Raw genomic sequence first — 25,161 nt, 5'->3', positions numbered from 1 at the left:
CACCTGGTCACGCTTTTGATACGTCAAAATGAAGGATCAAAGTAAGAAGTTCAGTTTCTGCTTTTATCAAACCCTTCAACCTCGTCTACTACTTTTGGTAGAAGTGAAACTTTGTCCACTGGTGCTGGGAATCAAGTAGGGACCATAAATCACCATTCAGATGTTGACACAATAGTATGAAAACATTTGCTGTGTTATGTAAACATCATAAGAGACTTCTAAACCCTTTTCATATTTGCAGTTTTCCCAAAAGCAGCCACCTGGTCACGTTGTGTTCTCGTTAAGTTGTAAAAGGATATTGTCTATATAAGGCAGTTGCTTCTATTTCGCAACCATGGACTGAACTGACTTGACATCCAGAGCCCAAGGCTGCTCTTTCACTGCCAAATGCAAAAACAAATAAATGTTGAGTTGCTTATGGGTTCGATGTCTTGGCTCTTCATGATAATACCAGAGGAGAGGTTAAGATAAAGAGCGAACAGAGATTTTTTTAGCTTCAGGGTGCACTATGTAAAAAAAACAGCCACCTCTTGAATTCACACTAGGGAGCAAACTCAAATTCGTACATATTGATCGTTTAATTTTACTCATCGCTTTCATAAGGCCGTAACTTGATCAAAGAAAGTGTTGTGTCAAATCATTAAATCGTAACATTGATTTGAATGTCTTTTGTGGCATTTACGAGCTGTTAACAGACATAAAACATCTGATTTGAAACAGATTAAAAAGTGATTCTTTCCCAATAGACTTATGATGATATCATTTCATTTAAGGATTTTGAAATCTGTTCTGTGTTGGTTTCACGCTTAAAGGGGCTCAATGTAAGAATTTGTAGTATGTTTTACATGTATTACTCACTTTTTTGTTGGCCACATGTGAGCGTGTGTTAATGTTGTGTAAAAATTAGACCTTCCTCGTCTCTCTCGGTCGCCTATACAAGCCGGTGGATGATTTGTTTGAGTTGTTTAATGCTGCTGGACTGTGGATCTCTTTTTGAAGGACTCGGGTCGGATTTTCCTTGGCAGTCCAAAGGATGTGACTTTGTGCCTTGTATCGGTGTCTCTCTCTGCTCCACTTACAGAGAGCAACAGTAGCTAATGTTAGTTTAGAAACAACAAAAAATAATGACTGCACACACAAGCACACAAGTTCCACAGAGCCCCTTTAAAGTATTTAACTAAAAGCAAGTTTCTGTCCATGTTAAATGAACCTGATTGACATCATCATGTGACGTCAAAGTAAATCATTTACTCTGGTTCAAAACAACTTTTGAATTCAGCTCATAAATTAACTAATTTTGAAACAGGGGCTGCAGACAGATGCTGCTGACTGTTTAATTTCATCTTTTCTCACACAACGAACATGATTCACTGCATCCTTCATCGGTTTAAAGGATGGTCGTAATTTTCTCAAGAGGACGTGATAGCAAGGATTTTCACAGTGATATTGAGCAAGAACAAGACTCTTTAATAAACAACAAGTCAAGACTCGACACTTGGCACCCGTTGGGACCTTGACAACTTCTGACTGTTTATCTGCTCCTGCCCACATACTGTGTACACATTTGTGTGGGAACAGGCTGGGGGGGGGGGGGGGGGGGGGGGGGGGGGAGACAGGGGTTCAACACTTTATTGCAAAATATAATGCTTATCATTGTTCCAATCTCCGATAAGAAACACTGCAGTGGCGTGCAGACACTGGAAACATTGACTTTAAATTGTTAGGTGACGGTAATAGGCAAAGAGTGATGCCTGGCTCCTGAAGACTGTTGTGCCCTTGAGGGGAATTCACAGGTGAGAAGAGGTTCTGAGGGAACATTACGAGAAGTTTTAAGGTTTCACTTCACAGGAAATACAGTTGCATGGTCTCAAAATAATGTTTCATAATTCTGTAGTTGTAACATACAAGTGCATCATATTTCATCATCAGCTCTTTTCCCGAAAGTGCTTGAAATGGCTCCAAAATCAACTCCTGCAAAAGGTCTTGAGAGTCAAAGCTTATTCATAATTCAGGGCTGCTTGGGACAAAGGAATCATCAACATCCTTGCAGATATCAACGTGTAAATGGTTCAAATCTTGGCTGGATCTTGTAATAACATGCCTCCTGCTGGAAGGAAGAAAGAGGGGACTGAGAGAAAATAATCCAATGCCATTGTTTGAAAATACTTTAATTCTGATTAATGATTGATTCATTTCATTGCTATGATTATGAATACAGAGTTGCATGGAGTTCAGGCCATTATGCATGAAGCAATTATGGACGTATTGCCTTAAACATACAGTAAGCATGCATTAGTGCAATACTTAGAGGTGCAATATGTAAGAATTGGCCACTTGTTGAATTCATACCTTAAATACATTAAGTAACCACTAATTGTTGCTATTTGTGGCTGCCATTAGCTAGTTAGCCCAATTAGCCGTGCATCTAGTGGTCCAAACTGGGAGCTCGGAGCACCAGGGAGCTGTTGGTGTTTATAACACATTAGCTAGTACAGGAATGTTCGACCGGATCGAGCTGTTGCTATCTGGTTAGCATGCGAACTTCAGCAGATATTTCTGCAACACAATATATAGATGTCATAACGTCAGAAATGTTTTTTCTTCATTCTGTTTTTTTTTTATCTAAATAAGTGTTAAATAGCTTTTTTATTCCGTAAATAGTGTTAATAGTGTTCGACATGTCAGTAACCCATGTCTCTCCTCCCCCTGCTCATGCAGTAAAAGACAATAGAACATTTCTGGTATCCCTGTCCACTTTGTCCAATCAGGACAGAGAAATCCATAAGAGGCCTTCCTGTCTGCTCGTGAACACACAGAGAGCAGGATCCTCCCGTTTGCTGCTATGTCTGGTGATTACTGCTGCACGTTCATGTGGTGATGAAGAGAGGAGGGAGGTGATGGCTAACTGCAAAAGTTAGGAAGTTAGCTTACAAGTACAAAAAAGTGTACTTAAACAAGTACACTTTTTTTTTTTTTATGTTTTTTGCTAAAATTCTCACATATTGCACCTTTAACACAGATACTTTTAAAAAATGGAATTCAAATTGTGCAAAACATAATACACAACATCTGTGTGCGCCTTTCTGACAATCATTAAATGTGCATAATATTTAAAAATATTTTAAATAATTATCTAAATTACATGAAGGCATTTTAGGCATCAGGTTTTGCGTTTAAAATGCACAAAAAACCCCCCAAAAAACTAAAACAGCTGCAGCTGGTTTTAACTTTTGTTGATTATTCTGGCCTCATGTGGTCTTCATTTTTTCTGAGGACACGTTTTTATTTTCCACAGTCTCAGGTTTCCTCTGTGTCGGACCCTGCTTGTCCTCAGTGTCTCCCTTATTAGGACGACCATGTGACCCGGGATTAGTGCAATAGATTTATGCACTGACTAAGAGGGATTTGACAATGCTGATAGGCATACAGTAATTGATGGATGTTTTGCGTGAGTAAGCTTGAGGTGGATGACGTGATCAGAACAGAGAACAGTCATAGCTAATTACTTAAGAGAGATGGCCTAGTCTGTTCTGAAAGCTGTAATTGACTTACACTGAGGGACAGAGAGACCTCCATGTGGCTGCCATGTCAGCATGTCAGTATTGCACAACTTGGAAACCCTCCAACATGTAACCTAACGCCTCAGAGATTAAAGGAGCTTGATGTGATTGAAGGAGTGTCAGCGAGCAAAAGGGCACATGCGTATGTGATGAAGCCACAACTGAAGCCAGTCCAGTTATTTCTCATTACAGTACAGCACAGACAGCTGAAGGGGTGTGTTTAGCCACAGACGCTATAGACCACTGCTTTGGACTCCCATACTCATCAGGGTGGAGCGCTGAATAACCGACAGCCTCCACCGACCTCCTCTTCTGGACCCGATGGAGAATGATCCGGTATGTTCCTGTCAGCGGGCTCCTACAGTCTAAGCAGGGATTGTTTTGGAAATGAACTGTCACAATACCCAGATCTGACAGCAAAGCCTTCACTTCCTGCTCCTCCACACACAGAGCCTGGTTGTCCTTTGCAAAGTGGGCCGGGGACAGGGGCAACAAGGTAAACGGACGAGGGTACTCGATCCCCTTCAGCCAGGAACTGTCTGTAATCTGTGCGAGAGTGGAGCGATCGGCAGGCACAGGCCGCAGCATTCCCTTAATGACAAACTGGCATGGATCGGGCACGTAAGCCGGGATGCTGTAGGCCCCCTGAAGGATGCAGCGCTTCAGCCTCCCCAGGTTGTCCCCATGAAAGGGCATAGTGGCTGTCACCATGAAGTACAAAAGGATACCTAAAGCCCAGGTGTCTGAGTAGCGCCCAATATAACCTTTGTCCTTAAACAGTTCAGGAGCAGCGTAAGGTGGTGAGCCACAGAAGCTGGTCAGGAGCTCATTAGGGGCACTCACTGTGCTGAAACCGAAATCTCCGACCTTAATGCAATAACTGGTGGTGTAGAAGATGTTCTCCGCCTTCAGGTCTCGGTGGACGATGTTGTTGTCGTGCTGAAATCATGACAAAGAATGGGGAGAATGTCAGCAGGGGTTCTGCATTTAATTAACCCATCCCAGAGGAGCAGAGGGCAGCAAACGTACAGCGCCCACATGCTGTAAGATTATAAAATAAAAGGGGCTGTTAAGGATTAAACCAGCGATTTACAGCCTTCTCGGCTTGTGACTCCTTCCAAGAAAACAGTGGTAGTTGGGGCCCCGTACCATGATTCAGATGTCTATGACTTGTTTCACTAAAGAGAGACGTTCCCTCTGAACTTCTCAGATGGTTTCACTTAAGTAATTAATTAATTATTACTTAAGTGAAACCATTTACTTAAGTAAAATGATTCAATATTTCACCACAAAAGCGAAAAGTCAAGAACAAAATGACTGTGTCTCCTTTATACCCAATTAACATCTCTGAATCCTTCATATTTATCTTGTGACTTTGGAGGGGCCCTACCCCCAGGTTAGGGACCACTGGACTAAACTATTACTGGATGAATTAGATAAAACTCGCTCCACCTCAACGAGCTACATCCGTAAGATGTTTGCTTCCACATTAATGCATCAGAATAAAAAAACTAGTTGAGCGTATGCCTCCACCAAGGTCTAGCAGTCCCCTTTAAAGCAACATAATTTTTCAATTTCAATGTAATGTTGCTTTAACCGAATCAAGCCTAATCCATTATCAAACTCAATAGACCTGTAGCTCTCAGAATTTTAAACCACCCATAACTGCTTCGCCATAATTTAATCTCACAGCCACCTATTCATCAGGATCCATGCATTATTCCCTAAGAAATAAACGAAAATGGTGAAAACCTTCCTATCTCACAATGTTAAAGAAAGTGAGGAATAATTCCTCGATCTGCTTTTTATCTGGATCAGCGCCAGAAGTTAATCGGGTCTATTCTGAGCTAAGAATCCTACGTCCAAGTTTCTTGTAAATCCATTCTGTAGTTTTTGTATAATCCTGCCGACAGGTACAAACAACCTTCTTGGTGGGGGTAATAACATATCTGTCAGGAGGGACTTTTTTTTGCAGCGTGAGTTCAATTAAGATTAAGATCACATTGTATTTTTTCACATAGTTTTACTTAAGTAAAGGATCTGTGTACTACTTTCACCGCTGATCATTACATATTATTATTGACACACAGAAAACTGAATTTGAGTTGGTTTTGTTTTTCAATGCTGTAAAATGTTTATTTGCAGCAGTAATCTTATCCTCGCACAGGAAACAGGCAAGCTTAACATTTTTTATTCTGACTTCCCCAATCATAGGTCAATCTGGTGGTCTAGGGATTTAAGGCTGACTGAGAAGCTGTTGTTGCATTTTATCTGCCTTCATTTCCTGTCAGCCTTCTCCTCCACACTATGAAAAAAAGAGTAAGTTTCACTTCAAATGAAAGTGGTGAAAACATTTACAGACTAAACGATTATTTCTACATTCAGCTCTAATGAATTTTGAATATGATTAATGAATACCTCAAACATCCATGGATGTGAGTCACAGACTGAGCACAGTGTGGTGCAGTAGATTCTTGATTCTGACTCTGCAGCTCACCATGTGTTTAACAGCAGAGATGACTTGTGCGAAGACCAGCTTGGTTTCCAGGTCGTTCAGCTTCCCCCTAGTGGTGATTCGGGAGAAGAGGTCTCCACCGCTGCCGTACTCCATCACCAGATACAGCTTCCTGCTGGTCTCGAACACCTCGTAAAGTCGCACTACGTTGGGGTGGCAAAGCTTCTCCATGCAGTTGATCTCTGAGGAGGTCATCGGCTGGCTCTTCTTATCCAGACGCAGCTTGTCCACGATTTTTACAGCTACTCTCTCTGAAACAGAAGAGGAGGGGAGGCTTAGATGTTAGTGATGGACTTAGAGAGGGTCTAACAAGGTGAAGGGTCAGAATGAGGATGGAGACGTACTTAAGAGATTTAAACACATGAGAAAACAGGAGGATGAATGCCATTGCTGGAGGAATGCATTTTTGGCGTCTAATTTAATTGGAAGATTGTTGCAGCATTATTTTAAGGTATGACAAAAATGTGGCCAATAACCAAGAACCCCCAACAGATCAACCTGCACACACATACACAAGTGTGATTTTCAACAGTAAATAAATGCACTGCAGGGGTCAGAAAATACTGTGGTGATCAGAAAGGCTTATTCAGGGGATCAGTCTACATTATTCACAAACCCTTAATATTATCATGTTCAATATCCCCCCCAAAGTCAAACTGTTTACAAAACAGAAAAGGATAACGTGAGACTGCCAACACTGGACAGAAGGGAATGCACATCATCTTTGATAAAATATTCGTTAAGCTTAAATTAACATGCAACCCCTGGTTTTTGTGCACAATACCGATCGACAAGCTGAAAGTAAAACATGGCTACTGTAAGAGCTGCAACAATGAATCGATTAAAAACAACTATGAAATCAATCAGCAACTATTTTGATAATTTCTTTTACAGAAAACTGCTTCTTAAATGTGAACATTTCTGGTTTCTTTACTCCTCTAGGACAGTAAGGATATCTTTGAATTATGAACAAAACAAGAACATTTTTACCATTTAAGAGACCAAACAACTAATCGAGACAATAATCAACAAATGAAAATTATCATTAGTTGCAGCCCTATTGTTCTTAAACCACATTCCTGATCCAGGTCTCTTCTGAAAGGTAACTCTTTGCAGTTTACTTTGAAAAAGACTGCATTAGTTTAAGTGACGTTGAGGCATCCACAGAGGCCCTAACAGGTAAATATTTTTTTAATGATTGGCCTTTTAATAATTTAGCCATAACGACAAAGGCTTTTAAATGTTTCCTTAGTCATTTATTGATATTTTCTCTTTTGGAGTGACTGGATTGTCTCTGAAATCCTCCTTTTCTCCCATTTCCCAAGAGCACCCAACACAATTTTTGCCTACATTGCCTACAAGATTCAACTGGATAAACATGAAAAATAACTGAACTCATGTGATAAAACATCATTAATAACTCTTGATTTCTGACCTTTCGTTAAGGCATGGATGCCCAACCTGACTGTTGAGAAGTTTCCCTGCCCGACCTCTCCACGCAGCTCGTAGAAGCCGACTCTCCTGCCGAGCATCAGGTCGTTGACAATCTTCTCGTTGTGAGCCATGTCATAGACGACCCTCTCAAACGGAGACTGATTCATCCTCTCTGCTTCAGTCAGCTGCGGGATGGCACATACAGTAGCAGGGGTCGGAGATTTGGCTGTCTTTTCCACCTTTGGAGGCTCATCTTTTGATTTCTTGCTCCCTTTCTGCTTTGGCCAGAGGCGTGATGTGATGGCTTGAAAAAAAAGACATTTTTAAATAACAAGAAAAGGTTTGAGAACAGTTTAGAGTTGTGGGTTTCTTTGCAGAGGCAGCTCCCAGTATGTGGACCCTTTAATCCACTAACTAGCACTGCTAACACTACTTCTGTTGGAGGATACTCTCTTACGGTATTTTTGGATGGGATCATGGAAGTCTAACACAAGCCGATGTCCAGAAGTCATGTGGCTGATCTATGCATAGGACACTGGTAATGAGATTGGCCTTCATGTTAACTAACTTTGTCCCGCATGCGATAAAACGTCTGGCCTCTTTTATAACAACCTGAACTAACCTGCATCTTAGTTTGTGTCCAGTTTAAAGCTGGCATGTCTTTTATGAGAAGGAAGCAAATAATAACTGATTGTGTCGGATTAAGTGTATTTGAATTAGATGACATTAAATCTATTCTCAGGATGCAAATCAAATTTTATTTGACAAACACCTTTGTGCCATCATTGTTGCGACGAGCCTCTTATTAGATTCACAGGTGTTGATATACTGTATGTTGGATCGCGTTAAATCATTTTCAATATACCGGTTTAATTTTTATGAAAAGACAAAAGCAGGATGTGTCGACCTTTCCTGTTTTCTTCTGTTCTGGGAACACAAGTCTTAATCACAGTACGCACAGTCCTCCAACCTCAGCACATTTCTCTTAATAACTGGCCAAACATTATATTGACTTTCCTTTGGTGTAAAGCTTGCATCCTACTTCTTTTGTTTTCACAGGAAACTGTTTATAAAGGTTTCAGCATTACATAAAGAGGAATGAGCATTAGGGTCAGATGTCAGATTTTTCATCCGTCAGAGCTTGAACTCAGTCTGGGTGTCTTACAGAGGACATATCTACCAATTCCTGCACATGTGAAGAAATGGTTACTGAGTTTGATAAAATAGCCAATCGTCAGTATAACGATAAGTGATTTAACTTTTGTAACAGTGAAATAATTCTCTGTCTCGTCCTGGTCCTTGTGGGATAAATTTAGCCTGTAGTCAGCTCAGCTCTCAGAGTGTCTGGGATTACTTTCTGCTTTTAGAAAAAGTATTAGTGGGTCTAGTAGACTTGAGTTTGGCTCGGATTACTTGCTTCTTTTAGATATTGTATAGGGGGGTCTGGTCAATATGAAAAGAATAATATAAGAGTTATTTTTTCTGTTTCCTCTTCTTACTGCTGCATTTTATTGTATTGTATGTATTGTATTCTGTACATGTCACTTGTTGCTGGATGTATTTTAACATACAACACTTTGAATTTGCTGACTATCTAAATAAAATTGCCTTGCCAATAAAACAAATTCAATATGGCAATTATAATACAATTATCTTGGGTAGAGGTGGGATTGCAATGCAATTTCTTACAGAATCTTAAAATTTACTTTGTAGACATTCAAAACCTCTGCATTTGTTTTGCATACAACTTTGTTGTTGCATTCCTATGAGCATATTAGAGTTAAACATGGATGTGAGTTCAGTAGCCACACAGCCATTTTGCAGTTTAAATAGACCAATAATAATAAAGCTAAAGACAACCTTTATAAAGGTGTTATAAGCAGTATCAATTGGCTGCATTGATTATTCATAAAAATCTTTTACTAAACACTTACAGATTGGTTAGCAGGCCTTAATATAAAGAAGTCTGCAGTTGCCATGTTCAGAAAACAACCTTTTATTGCAGGCAATGCAGTTAATATCTGTAAACCAGAAATGAATGCTAATACAGGTTTTTCACTTTCTAATGAGCTACCAACCCTTCCATTAAGAATGGTAAGTCATTAATAGAGTTTAAAATAATCAGCTTTACTGATGAATAAAAGAGCTGAAGAGACAAAGCCTGTGTTGTGCTGGAGGACAAGCACAAGCAAAAGTGTTTGCTCATGACTTGAAGAGATCATTTACAGCTTACGAAGTCTTAACGAAGAGTGTCTTACTCGAAAAAAAAATAAAAAATTATAGCCCTTTCTGGAGACAGGAATTTTTTGAAACAAATAAATAAATTTACCTGGGAGATGTGGGTCCTTCATGTCTGTCCCTCAGGCTGCAACACCTGACTGTAACTGGACTGAAAGGAGTCTCAGAGGAGGATAAAACGCCTCATAATCCGATTAATGCAGTGTATTAGTGGCCTGCTCATTGTGTTATCTCTCATAGACTCAAACGATAGAGGAAATGCTACCTCCCGAATAACTGAGTGAGTAATACTGCTTTAAAGCTATTGTGTTTTTGAGTTGCAACTGTGCCATTTGTCCAGTAAATTAATAAGGCTATTTCAGACAGCGATATCAAATTTTACTGACATGAAAGTCCACAAATTATTTATACTTTCTTAAACATTTGGCACCTTATTGATTGCATCTTTTGACTTACATCTCTTTGTATTTTTTTTTATTACAGAAACGGCTCATGAAAACAATCATAAATACAGAATACAGTAAAATTACAAGTATTAATAAATTACTGAAACATCACACATATTAACATGTATAAGGTACAGGGAGTTATTATATTCAGTAGAAAAACATTAATATGTTGGAGGAGCTGGAAGCATTAAAAATAAGAGGTAATCAGGTGATTTCACTCCCAAATTGTTCAGGTCTTTGCTGCTACTTTATTTTCCAATTTTAACAAAAGAGTGGGAATATAGCTGAATAAAAACTACCATATGCAAAACTTTATATTAAGAATGGATCAAATGTATATGAAAGTATTTCTCATATAGTGAGTCTGAAATTCCCCTCAGCTCTATGCAGCATTTTAGCCTATTTTCAGCACATTGTTTTGGTTTTGTGCAGTCCAACTGATTTCAGTGATATCAAACTTACAATCTTTGGGTGACCAGGAATGTGACTCAAAATGAATGCTAATGCAGCTCCATATCTTCTAAATGTGAAGGCTAAATAAGCACCTTTGCTAGGAGTTTGTGAATCAGTCTTTACTAGCTGAAAACATGGCTGTGTTGTGTTTACACTGCTGGTTTTCACTGCCCCCAAGTGGCCAAAAAAGATTAAAGAAAGTGAGTAAAGTTGGATTTTATCCATGTTATTTTCTGTGTATGACATAAAGATGATAAATATTCATCTCCCAACGTGTCGTTCCCAAAGTAAGTTAAAATATAACTCACACGTTACTGACTTTATCATCAACATCTCCTCAATATTGTTGTCGTCCAAGGCAACGTTCGTTGATTGGTATTTAACTAGCCAATAGCCGGATCTCGGTTCTCAATCTGTCCAATCAGCGACAAGGATTAGTTGGCGGGAGAGGAAGAGGCGGGACTTCAGGCAGCGCTGCTGACGAATCAGCACAGGCGCCTCACTGAAAGCCCGGAAGCACATGCTGGCGCGCTGCTGCTAATGTTGTTGTCATGTGCGACATGTAGCTAGAAACCCGTAGTGATTTGTGTGTTTTTTGGAAATAACGTTTGTGTAAAAAACATTTTTAAAAAGCAGAGAATGGCAGCCACAGTGGCTACACCTGTCACCCCAACGGAACACGACCCAGACCGGTGTGGGAGCGAAGAGGAGAGCCGCGGGGCCGAGGCGGAGGAGGAGAGCACCCAGCAGCAGACAGGCCCTGCCGCCGCCGCGACCCACAGCCGGCTGTCCAAACTCCCGCTGGCCCGCATCAAGGCGCTCATGAAGACCGACCCAGACGTGTCACTCGCCAGCCAGGAGTCTGTGTTCATCATCGCTAAAGCTACGGTAAAAAATTAAATAAAATAACATTAAAAACACGAAGGAGACCCTGCACAAACAGGAATCCTCAACACTACCCGCTATGCTTTCACAATGTAACACTAATCTGTCTATTCAGTGAGATTCTTCACAGTAAAGTATGATAAATGTGGAAAAATACAATGATGTGGTCATTGTTAATATCAAATACAGCAGCAGTTTGTCTTATACAACTGACATTAAAGGCACCATGTTTGAGCCTACTGAAAACTTAAATCAGGCTCCTTCAGGTCTGGTAAATAACAGTTATTCCTTATTACTGTCTTGTCTCTAAATGTATTTCATTTTTGAATGTTAATTGCGTTTCTTTCTTCCAGGAGTTGTTTGTTGAGATGATTGCCAAAGATGCCCTGGTGTATGCCCAGCAAGGGAAGAGGAAAACTTTGCAAAGAAAAGACTTGGGTAAGTGCTGTAAAGGAAACTGAATGAATGTGCATTGATGGTGGCCAGATTGTATGAAAATATAAATTACTATCACTTCTCAGCATTGACCTCTATATCTCCCATCTGTCTTCTTTTTTTCTTTCTTTATTTCTTTCTTTCTTCTTCAGACAACGCAATAGAGGCCATAGATGAATTCGCATTTCTTGAAGGTAAGTCTTACCAGGACATTAGAAATTCTCACTTAAAAATGGAAACGTAGTCATTATCTGCTCACACCGATGCTGATAGTAGGACGGGTGAAGATTCATCGTCCACAAAACATTTCTAGAGCTTCACAGAAAAAACAAACCATAATTTTCCTAAACAATTTAATTAGATGGGGGCTATTTTTTAGTCTAAGTCGGTGGAAGCCCCGAGATCCCAAATTGAGTTGCAAAGACGTTGTTTGCACCCTCATCACACAGTTTAGCTTGTGCACCCGCTTCATGCTAGCTTCTTTAGCTTAGCAGCTGCAGTGAAGATTTTGACTTTAAAAGGGGTGTAAATAATGTCTTTTTAAATCCATTTGGGATCTGTGGGCTTCAGGAGACTAAGTTCCTGCTGAATGAGCTTTATGGAGCCTTTTTTTAAAAAACGAGACCCCATCTACTTCAGGGTTTTTAGGTGAATGCTGCAACACTGTTTTGCTGTCAAGCTCTTGAGTATTTTTATTTTTGGATGAACTTATCCTTTAAAGTCTTTATAGTCATTTAATGTATACATAATATAATTATGTTTACCAATACCAGGTTGAATAAGTCCCACATGTGTAATATACGATTAACAAAGATGTAACATACAGCATGCTCAGGAAGATGCATGTATTTGAGACTTTTGTATTTACTTTTTTTGAACAGTTTGTGCTAATTCTACTTGCTATTTTCTCTGTAGGCACTCTAGATCAATAGAGAACAATGCTTCAATGGGACAAGAACATTGAATACCTACAACCATCCAAGAAACCTTCAGTTACAGGGACACGATTTGTTGTGGAAACCCTCGTGGTACTTTTCTAAGTCAAACTCTCAAATTGGATATTTATAAATGCTTTTCTACTACGTGCCATCGTGATTTTTTAAACTCCACTTTGAAGACATCAGTGGTAATATGTAAATGTTTTGTAAATATTTGTGAAATAAATTTAAGATTTAAACGACCAGTTTCTGTCAGAATCAAACAGTCCATCAGTTTGTTACACCCTGAGTTATTAGTAAATGTGTGGTTTGTAAGACATTTGTAGTCGTTCTGTCATCAGTATCAAAATATAAGTTAACTGCTTGAGATTTTTTACATTTGCAAGAGTACACAAATATTTAACATTGACAAGAGAAGGCATTGCACACTCTTAGTCATGATTTAACCATTTCATTCAAACGGGCAGCAGTGCTGGACTGATAATTCAGGCCTTGAATCTAACATCAGTGGCAGCCAGTCACACATTCACAACAGACCACTTACATTTATTGTTTATGGTACTAACCATAAACTAATCTTTTAGTCCACAGGAATAGATTTTGATATATATATAGATATAAATATGGTATAACCTCTGTGGACTGAAGGAGTCTTTGTTTTGCACCTGGCCTTTCCTCAGTGCTCCAGCTGGACATGTGTTGGTTAACATGAAGCTCTGAGTAACTGACGGCACTCCAGCCTGAGAGAAAAGAGTATATACAGTTATTTATTTTCAGTAGTGTTTTCATGCTTGTACATCTGTTTCCCTGCATCACATGATTAAGTGTTGATAAAATGAATTAATTTTTTAAAACTCAGAAAGAGTTGTTAATATGACATGCTAAGAGTGGTGCTGCACACGTTTTCAAAACACTGTGTCCTTTGCTCATTGATTTTCCTCTGACTAGCTGCAATGTGTTTTTTTAGCTTAGATTTTTGTTTTTATTTTGTTTGTTGAACTCCTGACACTGGTTATTCTCCTGGCGCTCCTTATAGCCTGTTAGGTCTGTACATAGAGCATTTATCTGCAAGGTTCCCTAACGAGCTTGTGGTTGTAATGTTGAATACAGAGTAATTTTCTCCTCTGGACTATAAAGTGTGCAAGCCACCACTCTGTTTGTTTCTGACCTTTTCCATGTGGTCAACACCTCCCAAACACTGGCAGCAGGCTCTGTCCTTTTCTGTTGCCACTTAGTATGTTCAGTTAAATGGCACAGCAAAAATAATTTGGATTTTTATGGAGTTTGCAGCATGTGGAGTAAATCACACCATCATACTGAGCTCATCTGACTGAAGAGATGCTTCCCCTCACAAGTGCCCATTAACCATCATCAAGGGTTGGTGACAGTATTCAGTATTGGTAACTGGAGGCCAGAAATGATGTGTCTGCTCCATCAAACACCTTGAAAATGTGTAAGGTGAGATGTTTCTAAATGAGATGCAACATTCGCAGTTGGGAACCTACATTGTTCTACATTAGCACATTGTCTATCAATCATTTTTTATCAATATGAACCAAATTGTGTCAACACCTCTGTCCAAGGTGCTGATACTGGGACCTCCAGGGATGCAGTAACTGTCCAGGGTCCTGCCCCTGTCAACAAATTTGAAGGAAGACCTACTGCTACCAAAAATGATGGGATGATATATGAACTGATCGGATTTGCTGAGTTAATCTGATTTTATTATAGGAAACTTGGCAGTAAATTCATCATTTTTGATTGTTTATTTTAACATTTAAGGGCACAACTCTGGTAGTTTCTTTTTGTTGTGGTCGTCTCAGCGCTGATATTGCTGTTTACCTACTGCCTGACAGTCAATTAGACCAAAAGAAACTGACAAAGTATTTGTGAAAACATTTTTTTATTTGTTTATTTGATAGGGACAGCAAGTTCATGAATATCATTGTAAAAATACACAACGTATACATGCTGAGTTCAGCAGGAATGCTAATTTACATCTGTAGCCCCTCGGCAGGTCACAAAAACAGTAACAATACACAGATATATAATAAATGATACAAAAATGAACAGAATGCATGCACAACATGGCCATTTTAGTGACCACAGCTCTGGTTTTCTTGAAGCCATTGTTTGAAATGAGTTTTAAACGTCGGATATGTGGGGCACTCCCTAATTACGACAGGTAGTTCATTCCACAATGTACTTCCTCACATGCCTCAGAAAGGATTTAAACCTATGTGTGCTTTTGCCGCTTTAAATTGTGTCTTAAATCTTCAAACTTTGTGTGTCCTATTTAATTTTAACCAGTGATGGAATGTAACTAAGTACATTTACATAAGTATTATTCTGAAGTAAAATTTTAAGGTCCTTGTTCTTGAGTATTTCCATTTCCTCCTCTACATTTTTTTGATAACTTTAGTGACGAGTTAGAGAGCCAAGATTTTGACATACACATACTGTACACGCCAGTGGTGAAATGCGGCAGGTTAGATTTCTTGCTCAACACAGTGACTGTTGTATGACACTGAGAAAATCACATCGAGTCGGAGTTTGCATTAGGAATGTATCTGAATCTCTCCAGACCTGAGATGTGTGTTGTTCTTCCTGGCAGCATTTGTTAAACACATCCAAAGTGTTCAGTTTCACACTCTCGGCACAGTCAAGACCCCTTGAGTTTTTGCAGTGGGGATTTTCAAAATAAATGCCTGAGTGTGTTTAAGCTGATTTTCTGGGTTTAGTGTTTCGTGGAGTAATGAAACAGAGCTGTGAGAAGCACAGATGTTTGGTTCCAGAAGAGCACCAGTCAACTCCCTGCAGAGGAATGCCTGACTGGCACAGGGGAACACAGAGTACTCTTTTCTAATAAAATGTAATCACATGTTGAAGGATTGGACATCATTTTATTTCCACAGTCAATAAAGACATTCCATTAAGGAAATCTCATGTGAAAAGAGACTGTCGAGCCTCCACCTGCTCAGAACTGGACATGAACAATGAGTCTGGGGCTGACTGAGCCTCCTTTGTCTTGATGGGAAAATGGCATGCTGGGAGAATAAACTTTGATCCTGTGGCTTTGTTTATGGAAATTACGCTTAATCATTGATTTAACTGTGTAGTTATTTCAGATATAGGCCTCACAGTAAAACAAATCATAATGGCATTTATAATCAGATCACAGGTACATATTAGAGTAAAATTATTTTACCTATAGATTAACTACTAAGATCTTTCTATAAAATGTAAAAAGTTTAACAGTTCAGGAATGCTCTGGTTGGCTTTCTTCTTAGAGTTAGGTGAGAAAATCATTTTCATATCTGTATGTTAAGTATCAAGCTAAGGCCAAATGGTGATTAGCATAGCTTAGCTTTTAGACTGGAAACGGGTCCAAACAGCTAGCCTGGCTCCAAAGTTAAACATGACTGAGAGACAGCAGCCATGCTAGCAGCTCTGTGAAGCTGTACGCGGGCTAATGTACGAACATACTCACAATAACAGTGGTAAGCACGATGTTTCGCAAGAACATCATATAACTGATTTCAAGATAATCTAAATGCCTTTGGAGCACAAAGAAACGTGTTCATGGTTCTGGATTCAGAGGTTGATTCCAGCAGGCAGTTTGTTGTCTGTTTCATTCACCTCCCTGCTTGCCTTGTTTCACAGATTAGTGGAAGTATTGCCCCCTGCATCTTATCCCTCGGAAATCCCTTTCAGGTACAGTAATATCTCTTAGGCTGCATGCTCAGTGCGCTGAACCGAGCCCTCCAACATCTCCAGGAGGCCATACTATCCCTCCATACATCTCAGGCTCTCCACCCCCTCAAAGAGGAAGACTATCACTACTATTCACTGCTGTCGCTTCCTTTCTTTTTTTAGTTTGTGAGTCTGCACACCTTGACAGGAGATATTCTAATCGCTGCGAAGATATGCAGGAAATGTATCTGGCTCACAAGTCGACCTGTAGTCATGTGGAAGGTATGTTTTTGCAGCTGACATTCCAACCTGATTTCTTGGGTCAATTTCTTGAACGGTTCACCCCACCCCCAACACACACACACACACACACACACACACACACACACACACACACACACACACACACACACACATGTATATACACACTTTTACCCCAGCCTCACCCCTCTGTTCACAGACTGCATATTTTCATATCCACGATTCGGATGTGTATGCCCATAAAGGACATGCTGTTGCCTTAATGTCTGAATATTTCTTCCAACAAGTGTTTCAGGAGCCAAAGGATATTTTGTTCAATGTTAGATCTGTTTAACCGCAGGAACTCAGGCCGGCCCATACTGATCTACCCTTACAAAATGTGTCCATTACATGTCCCACATTAGTGTCTAAAACAATATTTCCCTGCATGAGAAGTGACTCATGGTTCCAGCATTGGCCTGCCAACGTACTTAACATTTGTCTACTTCCAGAGTACAGTACGTCCAAAGGCTTTAGACTAATGAAGTGCGATGTATTGTTTTAATTTGTGAGCTTGATTTATGTATTTTTAACTTGGGGAGTACTTTTATAGGAGTTTTACCCTCATAATTTCCGCAGTGGTTTTAGTGAGACAGTTTGTAAGTCATGTAAAAGGAAAAAAACAACTATTAGTGAAGTATGATGCATTCCTGTGTCATTTTTGTTTGGTGATGAATCTTGGTTCTCCCTGCAGATAACTGGCCAAGCTATCTCAACTATAAATGTCAGACTTTGGTGTCAATCCAACAGGAATAACTTGAGGGAAGATATAAGTTTTTCCACCATTCAGCGTCAGCCTCAGTAGATCAAGAATCAATTGCAGCCACATGTTGCATTTTTACCGACATTCAAGCTGCAAATGTTTGCTAATTATTTGTAATTCTGGCAAGACTTAAAGGAACTTGGTAACCAAACAGGAAATCATCAACCTTTGAACAAGATGGTAATGTGCCCCTGACATGCCAAACAAGACAAATGGTTATGATTTATAATATCAAAGAGTGCCTTTTTTTCTGGTTTGACCCATTGACCTGGAATTTAAGGTGACAACCATGAACCACAGCGCTTGTTGCCAACCCAATTGCCAGAATAAATGTTAGCTAAGTACATTTCTGCAACCAAAGATAAGAAAATAACGTTTCTATATGTTGCAATTTCTCTCTTGTTTAGGTTCAATTTCTATCTCTCTCTTCTCATAACGCTGTGCTTGTGCTCTGCTTAGGTTTAGGCGCAACCACCACTTGGTTAGGGTTAGGAAAATGTCATGGTTATGTTTTGCCACAAAATGCCTGGGTTTGATCCGCCTTCCTGTGAAAAACAGCTTGTTTTGGTCGCCGCTAAAACCCCTTGAAATGTCCCCAGAGACTCGAACTGGTACAATGCCACCTCCCTTTCAGCTCCTGATGTGAAAGGCCGCTAATAAGCATAGAATGGGAACATGATACAGCGCGTCTGGTACCAATGACAACCTCGTACGTATCTGTGGTTTGCAGAAAAGTTACCTGCTAACATTATATCCTGGTCCTGTTGTTGCATGTCATTCTCCATCTGTTTCTCCCCTCATTTCCTAACATCTTTCTACTGTGTTCCACTAATAAAAGAATAAAAAACAAAGTAAAGTAAAGAATAAAGTGATATCAGGATGGAGACCAGCTTTTGTCTGATGTGAATGCTTCTGACCAACCCTAGATGAGGTGGTCTGGGTGGTGGAAATATGCTCTGTTGCACCAGTAACCACACACAACAGTGACGTAATGGCTCACTAGAGGTCAGCAAACAAAGATTTTCAACTAGTATTCAGCTGTTATAATAGTTGTAGTCAAAAAGTATTGAGGGCTGACAACACAGGACATTGTTTGTGAACATTGCTGCTGAATTTTATTAACCTTACTTTTGATGCTTTACCACAAATGAGCATTCACCTCCATTGTGTTTGGGTGACATTATCTGAATGGTTCACGGATGAACACTCATGTGGTAATGAAATCATGTATCTCCTCATTAATAAGAATTACAACTCATTTTTACTTGTTTATTAAACACTGTCAGTTTAATGTGTCAACAATTAGATGTGGCAACATTTATCTATTCAACAGGCCTGTGATCAATTATTGTATATGTTGTTATTGTTGGCAACATCGTCTGACTTTGGCTTATCTGTAATTTTTTCTTGACCACAAAGATGTTTCAAAGGAATATCCTTGTGAAACAGATGTACATCAATTTCTCTGGTTTCTTTCCTTATAATCAGGTCCCGATGCTGTTTTTTTGTTAAAACCTCCCTGAAATGGATGTAGATGCTTGACTCTCAGATTCAGCCTCCAGCTTATTCTTGTGGTGTTCAGTTATGGAAACTTGTAACCAGTTTATTATGATTTGTGGCCAGACAGGGAGTGGCTGCAAAGACATATTTTTCAAACATCTGAATACCTTTATTGACCAAATATATTACAGTTACTGAGTGAAACTGGTGCATTCTCATGAGCCAAGCCATAAAAAAGAAATAAAAGCAAGAAAACAAAGGCTGGAGTAAAATAATTCCTGGGGATTGGTTTCATACTGGCTGTCAGATTTTCAAGTTTGTTTCGTAAATCAGAGACATGATTAGAAGGGCTCAACAAAAGAATGTCAAAAATATGTTTGAAGAAAACATTGAGATTTATCACTGGAGACTTGTAACGCACGCCTTAAAACTAAGCTAAATTGTTGGTTTAAGATCAGACGTACAACTGTGTGTCATCAGTGTAGAAAGAAAACAGGAAGGGTTTATATTGTACACGAATTGCACTGCACTCACGCCACAACACCGCTGTTTGTCGAGTCCTCTGTCCCCTCAAATAACAGTTTGTCATGGCTAACGTTGCTAACGCTAGCTAGCTAAGGCATATTGCTAACATCACTAAGGCTAGCTGATGTTAATATGAATAATGCCAGCTAGCTAACGTTTGGGCAGCCATTTTACATTTTTTTCCACAAACTGTGAACTACCAAAACTCTTTTCTCTCTTAGAAGCTGGAATAATCATTTTGGACAAACATTTTTCATCATTGATTCACAAACATGATGTTTTGAAGGAAAACAGATACTTTTATTCTGCACCTTTCTCCAAGATCTGTAGATGAATTGTTTTTTTTTTATTATTTGTCTACATAAAAATGTTAACAGGATGACCTTTAAAGGTTAATATGTAAGAATGGACCACAACAAATACATAGGAGGCAGCATGTCATCAGAGTAAATGCTAACTACTGCTAATTGTAGAAGCCATTAGCTCGTTAGCTCAGTTAGCTGTGAAGCTAGTGGTCTTATTAGCTGACTCTGCCTGGACCTGGAGCACAGAGCACCTGGGGATTGTTCATGTTTACAGTGCTAGCACAGGAGTTTTGGACAAAAGAGGAATAGGTTTTCAGGCCGAAGACAGGGCTAGCTGGTTAGCATGCTAACTTCAGTAGATATCTCTCCAACACAATATGTCATTGACGTGTCAAAATAGTTTTTGTTCACAATCTGATGATAATTTTCAGTACTTAAAACTAAAAAAAACTAAAATTCGTACATATTGCTCTTCTAAACCATGATCAAGTTATTCATGTTGTAATTCAGGGTTAAATTAAGCCAATAAATTCAGTTTGTTACAGTTTCTAGGTATGTTTGGCATTTTGTCTGGAATCTCACAGAGAACATAACTCTCCGGCAAGACTGATCCAGATGCACAAGTCGGACACGCCTACTGTTCGGTGTTAGAGTGTAGACAACTACCTTATACAGCTGCAAACCCGGGTAAATTGAATATTATTTGGGAATGGATTATTTCAAAAAAGCCAAATCAGGACTGATCCTGTAATGTGAAAGCTATAGGGAAATTTTTTGTTAATTTCACCCATTACATCTGTTTCAGACAAGAAAGGAGACAAAAACAAAGGAGGAATTTAAAGCCTCAAATGAGACAAATGAGGCTTGGCATCCTGAGTGAAGTGGCAGGAAAAGGAGAAACGAGTGAGAGGTGAGATGAGTGTGAAAGAAGAAGAGAATGAGGCAAGGGGAGGGGGGTTAGCTGAGCGTGAGAATGACTGAAAATGAATAAACAGAAGGTGGGAGGGGAAGACGGTAAGACAGAAAAAGAGAGGTGGTGGAAGTGAGTGAGTGAGAGATGGGCAGGGAGGTATAAAGAGAGGGAGGGAGTAATATAAGAGAGGCAGCCATAGAGGGAGAGGTGACAGAGTAGATTATCCTCCTCTCCTCTCCTCTCCTCTCCTCTCCTCCTCTCTGCCAGCCTCATCATGTTCATGCTGCAGATGTTGACTGTTATCTCTCTGACTGTTATTCTCCTGGCATCTGTGGAAGGTAGGACACAACCATACTTACTATGTGTGTGTGAGTGTGTGTGTTGCATGGCTTGCATGCACCCTGCAGGTGGACAGTGTAGCAAAGAGAGCGATGGCGAAGACAGAAAAGGGAGAGAAGAGGGAAAAGAGGGATAGCAGCAGGAGCAGCAGGGAGAGAGGCATGGATGTAAACAGAGGGGCAGAACGCAGGAGGACGAGCATCTGAAATCACACAACACTCACACAGAAAGACAGCAACTGTGTCAGGGCTCAGTCTGTGTGATGGTGTCGTCTCGTCTGTTGTGAAAAGCGCTGGAAGTACGGTGATGGAAGTGCCCGAGGATGGATTCAAAATCATCTGCGGCATAACGAAGCGCCACTGTCCTATTTTACAGCCCTTATTGCTCCTGCTGCTTCCATCACACTTTAATTTGTTTACACATTTCCTTTGGATGAAAAGGCATCATGGCACACCTTCCACACAAACACACACCCCCCCTCGCTTTCTCTCACTTTCTCTGTCTCTCATTTCCCTGCCATGGTAGTATGTTTTGCAGCACAATGGGATGCCATTGTAACTCCTCTGACATTCTTGTGTGTGTATGACTGTGTGTATATGTAACGAGAGGGCATGTGCACATCCTGCAGAACAGAGAACATTTTGCTGTTTGCAAAAGCTGCCCAAACACTCTGTTTAAGTCGTTCACATCAAAGGATTAGCATGATTCTCTGCAGTAAATATGAATGCAAAATGTTTCCATGTCTGTTTTTACCGTTGTTTGTAATAATGTGAAATAATGCATGTTGTTTGAAACTTTTGCGGCTGTCATGATGTTGCTTCGGTGTCCTGTTCTCACTTGAAAAAAGGATTTACACTCTAAGATGACCTGGAAAGGAAAGCTAAAATATAATCAAAGGTGTGAAACAGGATGCAACAAGCCACGATAATTAGTGAATCTGGTTTTGTTCTCTAATGTTTCTTGTTTTTTTTCTCTGTTTTTGCCTCTCTTTCTCCCAGGTAAAGGCGTGCAGATGCAAAGGGATGTCCAGTGCTGCATGTTGTACTCCCAGGGCAAGGTGCGTACCAAAGATGTGTTGCGGTTTGAGGTGCAGACGGAGGGGCCCGACTGCAGTATACAAGCCATCATGCAAGTATTTCAACTATCCACTCCTGGAGCTAAAGAGCACACAGCAATCTGCAGGCATGGAAAATATGCCTCTTGTTAGAGGAGGGCAGAGCCGGGCTGAGAGGCATTGTCATCTTTCCAGGTCATGTTGTTATGGCAGGGCTCGGAGCTGTAATTGCCAGGGAAGTAAGAAAAGAAATATGTGGGAATAACAAGCCATCTGAAAATACCTTCCGAGCCAGCTGAGCCCTGCCGCAGCCAGTCAGTCAGCACAGCAGGGTTTAGTTAAGTAAACCATTCTGCATTGTGATACCTATTGTTTCCAGCAGGTCAGAGAAATCTGATGTTGCAGGGGAATGAGGAGCTTGCTTTTTCATGTGGTCCAGTTAACAAAAACATTGAGTTCTTATGCAGCACATACAATAGTTTCCTTTGCTCCTCTCTATTTCAGTGGTTCCCAACCTCTTTTCTTCAACTTTTGATCACAGTTTGACTTCTTTATACCAGAGAAAAAAACCTTATTTCACTCTATTTCCAGCATCTTATATCATCTTTTCTTTGTGATTCCTCTGGGCTCTGCTACACCTGACAGACATATTTGTAGTCCTCCAGATTATTGCTGAATCATTGCTTGTGCCAGAATTTGGGGTTTGGGGCTCTCTTGTTCCTTCTGTGTCCAGCAGGACCTTGTACAGCCATCCCGTGTTGTATAATAAGCACTGTGATCTTTTTATAGTCTTTACACAAAGAGGGCGGTGAAATGTGCAGACCCCAGAGACCGGAAGGTGAAGAGGTTGCTGAGAAAGCTCCTGCAGAGACAGAGAGCCAAGGCCCACCGAACCATGTGGCTCCTTCCTCATGACAACCTGCCCGTCATGTCAGAGGTCAGATACAAGCTACTGTACAGCTATATGGCTGTTAGCTATAGCAATCCACTGGATGTCAAAAGTAATAAGATAAAATATGATTCATTAAAGGAGACCGTGCTTTTAAGTTCCTACTTTCCTTCAGTGTTTTTTGAATAGGTTCTCATGCATGTAAAAGGTCTCGAAAGTCCCCACCAACAGAAGCTCCTCTCTCCCACAGAAAACACTGCTCCAGAAACGCCTCATCAGTAGTACCGCCTTTAATTACATGACTTTGTGACATCACACTACATCGCCATGTCACACATTTGAATAATTCGTGTCTAGTGGCTAGTTTGGCACACCAGAATTGATTTAGCACAGCTCTGTTGTTGTAAGTGGTGTTGGGTCAGGTGTGTGTGAGCTGACCAATCAGAGCAGACTATGTATTTGGGAGGGCGGGCCTTAAAGATACAGGAGCTAAAACAGAGTGTTACAGACAGAAGGAGAGTACAGTGCTGTAGCACTGGACAGTATGAGAAAACAGATGCTTTTTTTGAGAATTAAAGCATGTAAACCTATTCTAGTAGTGACCCAAAATAAAATTATGACCCTGATAATGAGCACAATATGTCTCCTTTAAAATGTATTCAGTCAAAAAGTAGACAATGTGATCCATGGATGTTGATTTGAGGGGATTTTCATGTTATTTCCATGCGACATTTTTCTTTCTCTTGTGATCATCAGGACAAGAAAGACAACTGGGCGGTTCTTAATACGGAGTGATGGAGCACCATCACATATGGAGGAAAACTCATAGTCATAAGTACGTTTTTTCTAACTTTTGACAATGTTGTATCCTTTGAAAGTTCGGGGTATAGTTTATAATACTTGGAAGTAACTCTCTCAAATGTCTCATCCAATATTTCTGCATTCTTCTCGCTCTTCCACAGGCCAAGTAAACTTTCAGTGGCTCGTCATCTTTACACGGCGAAGCTCGCTGACTCTCCAGTCGTCTTGTGTCTCTCTCTATCTACACTATCTGTCTCCCTGGGACCAGACCTGGGCAGCAATACATATTTAAATGGCTTTAGATATTTAAACATGAACTGTGCTTGAAATATTCCCAAACATGTGGCTGGAAACGCCTCAACAGAGGAGTATTTACTTGTAAGATAAGTTGAACTGATTTTTTTTGTTTTTTAATGGCTCATACTGTTATTTGCCAGAGTCTGCCTGGAAGTGTCTCCTTCTACAAAAACATAAACTACTCGTGGCTGATGTGAAATCAGTTTTGAAAAAGGTTTAGTTAAACAAATGATTAACGAGCAGTGATATTAATATTGTATATCAGCATACTCTATGCTTATTTGTGACTTGTATACCTTCAGTGATATGTAATGACACTGCACACAGTGCAGACTTTGACCTGATATGTTTGACTGTTAGACAGGTGAAATCAAAGTGGGATCAGTGAGAAGATTTCACCTGGATACGACTTCCTGTGTAACATAAAGAGCAAATGTTCCTGATATTTTGTCCACTCTGTATATTGACTGTTTGTAAACTCACTTGAAGCCCAAGTCGATCTTTTAAAAGGAGGCCCTCAGGCATCTACCAGAGATTTAAATATCTACGCATTTGCAGTTTACATTTGTCTTTTTCACCGATAGTCCGTCACAAAACTATGCCAAAGTATTCATGATTCAATTCACCACATGGCAAGGCTGTTAAATCTTAGAGGGCTCAACTGTGTGTGAAACACACAAGTATTGTATTGTAGAAGAATGCACTGTATGTTAAAACAGTAACTCAAGTGAACTATTTTATAAATTAATCTGAAATAATAACCGCAACTGCCCCACTGTCTTTTTCTGGCTGTCTGTTTGCATGTCTTATTTACCGCACAGGACAGTTATGTAGCCATGCTAGCAGGGCAAATGAACCATTAATTAGTCTGTTCT

General features: G+C 40.0%; 3 protein-coding genes across 3 annotated transcripts; 2 read left to right on the top strand and 1 right to left on the bottom strand.

Moving 5' to 3' along the window:
- Nucleotides 1-1,876: 1,876 nt before the first annotated feature.
- Nucleotides 1,877-11,027, bottom strand: LOC311259165 (serine/threonine-protein kinase NIM1). The gene is made up of 5 exons (XM_084356093.1): nucleotides 10,958-11,027; nucleotides 9,839-9,898; nucleotides 7,511-7,813; nucleotides 6,058-6,326; nucleotides 1,877-4,499 (listed from the first exon to the last, which is right to left on the bottom strand). Exons 2-5 carry the CDS (start codon nucleotides 9,858-9,860, stop codon nucleotides 3,747-3,749), a joined length of 1,347 nt encoding a protein of 448 aa, XP_084212219.1. The 5' UTR covers nucleotides 9,861-9,898; nucleotides 10,958-11,027; the 3' UTR covers nucleotides 1,877-3,746.
- A 118-nt stretch (nucleotides 11,028-11,145) lies between these two features.
- pole4 (polymerase (DNA-directed), epsilon 4, accessory subunit) lies at nucleotides 11,146-13,152 on the top strand. Its single transcript, XM_084355997.1, has 4 exons — nucleotides 11,146-11,537; nucleotides 11,888-11,972; nucleotides 12,122-12,163; nucleotides 12,885-13,152. The coding sequence occupies exons 1-4, from the start codon at nucleotides 11,289-11,291 to the stop codon at nucleotides 12,899-12,901; spliced, it is 393 nt and encodes a 130-aa protein (XP_084212123.1). The 5' UTR covers nucleotides 11,146-11,288; the 3' UTR covers nucleotides 12,902-13,152.
- A 7,907-nt stretch (nucleotides 13,153-21,059) lies between these two features.
- ccl44 (chemokine (C-C motif) ligand 44) lies at nucleotides 21,060-25,053 on the top strand. Its single transcript, XM_084354877.1, has 5 exons — nucleotides 21,060-21,244; nucleotides 22,244-22,373; nucleotides 23,089-23,236; nucleotides 23,945-24,023; nucleotides 24,151-25,053. Exons 1-4 carry the CDS (start codon nucleotides 21,181-21,183, stop codon nucleotides 23,981-23,983), a joined length of 381 nt encoding a protein of 126 aa, XP_084211003.1. The 5' UTR covers nucleotides 21,060-21,180; the 3' UTR covers nucleotides 23,984-24,023; nucleotides 24,151-25,053.
- The last annotated feature ends 108 nt before the right edge of the window (nucleotides 25,054-25,161 follow it).

The sequence above is a fragment of the Pagrus pagrus genome, assembly GCF_965226575.1.
Source record: "Pagrus pagrus genome assembly, chromosome: 6".
Lineage (NCBI taxonomy): Eukaryota > Metazoa > Chordata > Actinopteri > Spariformes > Sparidae > Pagrus > Pagrus pagrus.
The sequence above is the reverse complement of the archived record's forward strand: the minus strand, read 5'-3'. Positions and strand labels throughout refer to the sequence as shown.

Excerpts from the sequence above, each read along its gene's own strand:
- ccl44 (XM_084354877.1), top strand. The coding sequence starts at position 21,181 with ATGTTCATGCTGCAGATGTTGACTGTTATCTCTCTGACTGTTATTCTC. Across the intron at positions 22,374-23,088 it reads TGCAGTATACAAGCCATCAT|TCTTTACACAAAGAGGGCGG; the intron begins GCAAGTATTTCA and ends ATCTTTTTATAG. Across the intron at positions 23,237-23,944 it reads ACCTGCCCGTCATGTCAGAG|GACAAGAAAGACAACTGGGC; the intron begins GTCAGATACAAG and ends TGTGATCATCAG.
- pole4 (XM_084355997.1), top strand. The coding sequence starts at position 11,289 with ATGGCAGCCACAGTGGCTACACCTGTCACCCCAACGGAACACGACCCA. Across the intron at positions 11,538-11,887 it reads TCATCATCGCTAAAGCTACG|GAGTTGTTTGTTGAGATGAT; the intron begins GTAAAAAATTAA and ends TCTTTCTTCCAG. Across the intron at positions 11,973-12,121 it reads TTTGCAAAGAAAAGACTTGG|ACAACGCAATAGAGGCCATA; the intron begins GTAAGTGCTGTA and ends TTTCTTCTTCAG.
- LOC311259165 (XM_084356093.1), bottom strand. The coding sequence starts at position 9,860 with ATGAAGGACCCACATCTCCCAG. Across the intron at positions 7,814-9,838 it reads GAAGGACCCACATCTCCCAG|CCATCACATCACGCCTCTGG; the intron begins GTAAATTTATTT and ends TTTTTTTTCAAG. Across the intron at positions 4,500-6,057 it reads TCTCTGCTGTTAAACACATG|CACGACAACAACATCGTCCA; the intron begins GTGAGCTGCAGA and ends TCATGATTTCAG.